Below are 6,000 nucleotides of genomic sequence, written 5' to 3'. Positions count from 1 at the left end.
TCGTCTGAATCTGCACTGGGATTTTCATTTGGGATCAGAAAGCATACACGAGAACATAATGGTACAAATTATGTACCATTACATAAAGCAGTCTTCCCTTGAATAGAAAGTAGAATAGAAACTACTACTATTAATTAGCACTCTTTGGGCTCCTTTTTATTTATTTATTTATTTATTTATTTATTTATTTATTTATTTATTTATTTATTTATTATTATTATTATTATTATTATTATTTTAAATTTTCTGGAGCTGAGGACCAAACCCAGGGCCTTGTGCTTGCTAGGCAAGCGCTCTACCACTGAGCTAAATCCCCAGCCCCTGGGCTCCTTTTTAAAAACTTGCATTCAGAATAGTTACCAGAAAATTCTGCTGTTTAAATAACACATGGTCTGGCTGAGTTTTATTAATGTGAACTGATGTGAAAATGCATGAGTAACCTATGGTGATTATCTGACTCGGTCAGCATGTCCTTAGCTTGTTTGCTTACCTGGCAGGCTGCCTAAATCAGTGTCCCAGGCACTAGTGCCAGCCCTCAGAAGATCTCCAGGATCCTTACAAATGCTTGGGGAATTTGTTTTCTTTGTGGCTCACTTTGTTGATTTTCCTAGTTAATCACTGGCATTACTGCTAGCCTTACATGTCCAGGGACTCTTGCCAACATGATGTGAAAAAGAGGTTAAACAAAACAAAACAGAGTTCAAACAGCAAGTGCTCTCACGTGTGGAGAACTCATACAGATGCAGGCACTTCCGCTTCAGGTTTTCACATCTGGGTCACAGTCACAGGTGGCTTTCCAAGTCCCCCTCTCGCTGCTGGAAATGCTCACGGTGCAGACCGCTGAGTCCACTGCACATGGTGTCTCAGAAACACCCTTTCAGAGTATGGATGGTCGATTCACCAAACTATCTCTATCAACAGCACAGCGGAAATGTTGCTCTTTTCTCGGTGAGCAGACCCGCCACCCCGGGCAGAGTATCCACCAACAAAACGTAACGGGTGTTGAGTCCAATTCTTCTCTAATGTCCGCCTCCCTTGCTCTAGGTCCCGATGTGAAAGAAACCCAACAAAGTGTATATAATTCTATACCATTCTAAAGCTACTGGGCTACTGGGCTAGTTTTTTAAAGTAACTACTTAAAACATTTTTTCTTTTCTTTTCTTTTTTTTTCAAGAAAACCTGTGCTAAAAAAGGCACTAGATAGATAAAATGAATTTCTTCACTCTTGTATATAGTAATTATATATTGTGTTAGATTCTAAGGTTTAACAAGGTATCACACATTTAGATAAAACATCCAAATTATTCAGTCATCTACTTTTATGTAAAAGTGAATTTCAAGTCTGAGGAATGGCCTGCTGCAGTAATGGAGGCCAGTTGGATCCTGGAGTGAAGACGTCAGCCTCTGTCGCCCCAGAACCTGCTGGCTGATGACTCTAGCCGTGGCCACATGAGGCAAGTCTCCCAGGTGAGTGAGCAGGACCGTAGCCTGGCCTTGGAGGCTTCACTGGCAGCAGCTATGGGAGCCAAGTCGCCTGGAGACCTGAGTGAACGAGACAAAGGTGAAGTTCTCACAGTTGTCCAGCTTGACCTTTCTGGCTAAATTTGGGACAATTCCCCGGAGGGACCGCAGCCCCATCCTCTGTTCTTCATACCACACACTGCCCATGTCTGTGGCCTCCTTCCTGGCTGTCAGGTAGAAGGGAGACTTGGCCTCCATTTGGGTAGGTGGCCGGTGGATATACATATACTTGTAGAGGAGGCAGTAAGGGCACTGTTTGTGTCCCCTGGAATGCTCGTGGTAGATTTTCCCGTGACACACTCTAGTGGAGCCACTCCGGCTCTCTCGCTTGACACTGTCTGTCCGGGCAAAGTAGGGCTGGTTCTGTGGGTCTTTGAGCAACTCGATGTCACCGTACATCAGATCTGCATGCTCCTGCAGTGTCCGCATATTCAGATACTGGCTGTTGTACTTGACCACTGTGGACAGGAGAGTAATAGGGCTGTCATCTCCCAGACACCCCGCCTGCCACATCTCCTCCTCATCGGAAAGGGAGAAGTAGACGATGTTGCGAGAACGGGCCCCCGACATCCCTGCCTTACTCAGAACCCACAGCTTCTCCTTGAGTTTCTTGGTGGACGAGCTGAAGGTGCTGCTGGTGATGGAAAACCCTACCCCGGCATTCTTCAGGATGCGGTCCAGGCCGCGGCGGATGGCGTGAAGGGAGGTAGCCAGGAAGTCCGAGCCGTCACTCTTCTTGACAGTGACGTAAAAGTTCTCAAGCAGCTCATTCAACTTCACTGCAGGGATCTCAAATGAGACAAACACCGAGGTTACACACTGCAGGACACGCGAACAGCTGACCCCTCTCCTCCCCAGTCCTCACTAGGGGCTGTACTAGGGGAGGACAGTTTCTGGGCCTCTGGAGGACTGACCCTTTCACACACTACAGGAGAAAAGCAGCGAACTTCAAACTGGATGGTCTAGGTTTCGTAGTTGGCTCCCTCTAATTTCTTTTCAACTCACCATTTCAATCTGCAAAATAGGGCATACGGGTAGCCACTTTCTCAAAGTATGTAAGCAATGCTACAGGAGATATGGACCATGAGTTTCCAAGGGCTTGTACGCAGCAATGAGCATCCCCCTCTTACAAACGTGTGTCTACAAACACATGCAGATTACGCCAGGACTGGCCTTTGTAATGCTGACTATTCTCTGGACGGTCCCTTCTTCTTTTTGTTTCCTTCGCTTTTAATACGGTTCTGCCATCCTCTCCAAGGGATCCCACAACTGAACCTTGGCATATTCCAGCATTAATGTCCTTCATACCTTCCCATACTGATTGGTACCTACTACTGAGCATGGGCTTCGGAGGAAGAGGAGCAACACATCCAACGTACAAAGCAAGTTTATGCTCTGTGGTTTTTCACTTAATAATCACTAGATTTTCAATATCAGTCTTCTAAGTTTGGCTGATAAGAAATCCTTGAGGTCAAGATAAAGATGTAAAGAGCAAGTAGCCTTGAGTCAGGCTATAGTACACACATGCTTTGGAGAAAACAGAAATTCCAAAAAAATGTTTGAGTAGAAACTATACAGTTATCACTCATTTTGCTAACAGCCTAAGAGTCAAAGAAAAAATAAAAGATGAGTCATGTATTAAAAATGGGCCATATTAGGGGCTGGGAGAAATGTGAGTAAGGTGGAGAGTCCTTGCTGCGCTTGTACAGATGCCAGTCAGGGACTCACACCTGGAACTCCAGCTCCAGGCATCAAACGCCCCCTTCTGGCCTTTGCAGGCACTCACATGTGCACACATACACAAATAAAAGAAATCTTTTTAAAAAATGATATCCATGAAGAATTTGATTTAAAAACAAAAATTGACTAAACTATGATTATATAAAACTATATCTGACTGGAAAAAGTACAGAGACAACTAGCCAAACTAGTGGAAACACATGAACTGTGGGCCAATAGCTGAGGAGCCCCCATGGAACTGGACTAGGACCTCTAGAATAAGTAAGACAGTTGTTTAGCTTGAACTGTTTAGGGGCCCCCAGGCAGTGGGATCAGGACCTGTCCCTAGTGCATGAGCCGGCTTTTTGGAGCCTAGTGCCTATGGTGAGACACTTTGTGCAGGGAGGAGGAGCCTGGATCTGCCTCAACTGAATGTACCAGGCTGGGCTGACTCCCCATGGAAGACCTTGCCATGGAGAAGGTGGGAACCGGAGGTGGGTTGTAGGGGAAGGCTGGGGAGAGGGAGGAGGGAGGACAGGGGAATCCGTGGTTGATATGTAAAACGAATAGAAAAATCTCTTAATAAAAAAATAAAAAACTATATCTAATTAAATATACTCCAATAACATAAACTAGAATGATTTGTTAGAAAACTTTATTCTTGGTAAGCAAACATATATACCCCCAAAGCTAGAAAAGTAAATCAAATTCATAAATAGTAAAATGAGCCAATAAAAACAAAAATGAAAATTAGTGAAGGAAGAAGGAGAAATGAGTAGGTAAGGAAAACATCAACCTTTGAGAAAACCTATCAAGCTGATAAAGTCCCATCAGGTCTGGGAGGAAGCGGAGGGCAGAGAAGGGAACGTCAGCAAATCAGGAATAAGGAGGCCACACAAAAGGAGAGTAAAGAACACGGGCGAACACTGCGTGCCTATGTACATGAATGTGAGGATCTCGATGACATGGATGATCTTATTTTTAAGTGTGTGTGTGTGTGTGTGTGTGTGTGTGTGTGTGCGCGCGCGCGCGCACGCACGCATGGCATATAAGTCCCTATACTTGTGCCGTTTTACTCTTTCTTTTTTTTTTTTTTTTTTCTTTTTTTTTTCGGTTTTTCGAGACAGGGTTTCTCTGTGTAGCTTTGCGCCTTTCCTGGAACTCACTTGGTAGCCCAGGCTGGCCTCGAACTCACAGAGATCCGCCTGGCTCTGCCTCCCGAGTGCTGGGATTAAAGGCGTGCGCCACCACCGCCCGGCTTTACTCTTTCTTACTGTAGTGCTGGGAATCCAATCAAATGCCTGCTACATGCTGGGCAAGTGTGTGACAAGGACCTACCAATTCTGGATTAAACAGTTTAACAATATGGGAAAAAGCCATAGAGGCTCTCCATTCTTATCTGACCCACATCTACATAGTATATCAAAAGCCAAGACATACGAATGTAATCCTAAACACAGGCAGCCTTCATGCCTGTAACGATGTCAGGTAAGATGTACTCAGATTAGCAGGATGTCAGGAGAGCCATGGCCAGGCTGGGGAGAGGGCTCAGCAGACGACAGTGCTCATCCCACGAGTCTGCCGACCTGGTTCAAGTCAGAACTCCCGGACGTAGCAGCACAGATCTGCAGAGCCGGCCCTCCTCCAGTGAGATGCAGACAGAGAGAGGCAGGAACTGGCTAGCAGTGCCCAGGCCACCTAGCCTGGGGTACTTAGCCAACAGAGCAACAAAGAGACCCTGCCTCAGAAAAAGAGGCCGGAGTCAAGAACTGACCTCCACGAGTTGCCCTCTGACCTCCACATGTACACCACGGCATGTACCTGTGCTCATGTACACACACACTAACACAATCAGCAAACACTAAAGAAAGAGACAGAATGTGTTCAAGCGCAATGGTCCTGGTGTGCACGAGTCCCAGGTAACATGGTACCTTGTAAGACACCAACTGCCTGACTACTTACATCACAGTCAAGATGTCAGGGCAGTCACCCTGCATCACAGGTGGTGTTACTACAGTGTAAGGACGATCCAATCTCAGCCACTATTTACATGCTAAGACATTGACATGACAGGGAGAAAAGTACGAATCTGACAAATATTGAAAAAATTATATTACAGATGTGGCATCTACTTTAAACTTTTCAGAATTGAATAGAAACTGATACTGCTAGAAATAAATCCACTTAATAAAAATAAAAGTATTTTACAGGCAAGAACTATAAAAATATACCCACAATGAAAATTAGATTCTTCCTTATAAAGTGAGGGGCAGGATGGCATGCTGAATTAAAAAATAAAAAAGAAATGAAGAAGGGAAGGAACATAGAAGAACAAAATGTCATTTTTTGATAATCTGTTAGTCTGTCAACAGATTAGGATGGCTCTGTACAAAATGTAAGACTAGCTTTCTTACTTATCGACAAAAAAAGTTAAAAGAAGCTGGGCAATGGTGGCACACATCTTTAATCCCATCACTAGGGAGGCAGAGGCAGGGGGATCTCTGAGTTCAAGACCAGCCTGGTCTAGAGTGAGTTCCAGGACAGCCAGGGATACAGGAAGAAACCCTTTCTCAAAAAACAAAGTTAAAACAATTAGTTGAGATTCCTTTGGTTATAGAAAAAAAAATCAAACCTGAACAAGCCTACATCTTAAAGTGGGATTCAGAATTAGGAGAGTCCAAAGCCATTAGACATTCTCTCCCCAGCCCCAATCTCTTCCTCTCTGGCATGGGAAACTAAAGCCACATGGAATTCTACTCC

At 44.7% G+C, this 6,000-nt stretch overlaps 1 protein-coding gene across 2 annotated transcripts in view; it reads right to left on the bottom strand.

Annotated features, from left to right (window-relative positions):
* Positions 1 to 222: 222 nt before the first annotated feature.
* The window catches only part of Kiaa1958 (KIAA1958 ortholog), a 69,877-nt gene continuing 64,099 nt past the window's right edge, over positions 223 to 6,000 (bottom strand). For both annotated transcript variants that reach the window (XM_059254412.1, XM_059254411.1), the window contains one exon: positions 223 to 2,310. In XM_059254412.1, the coding sequence (XP_059110395.1) occupies positions 1,504 to 2,310 (807 nt within the window). In that variant the 3' untranslated portion in view covers positions 223 to 1,503. The remainder of the gene's footprint in view (positions 2,311 to 6,000) is intronic.

This window comes from Peromyscus eremicus, chromosome 2, assembly GCF_949786415.1.
Source record: "Peromyscus eremicus chromosome 2, PerEre_H2_v1, whole genome shotgun sequence".
In the NCBI taxonomy this organism is placed as follows: domain Eukaryota; kingdom Metazoa; phylum Chordata; class Mammalia; order Rodentia; family Cricetidae; genus Peromyscus; species Peromyscus eremicus.
This window is presented reverse-complemented; position numbering and strand designations above follow the sequence as displayed.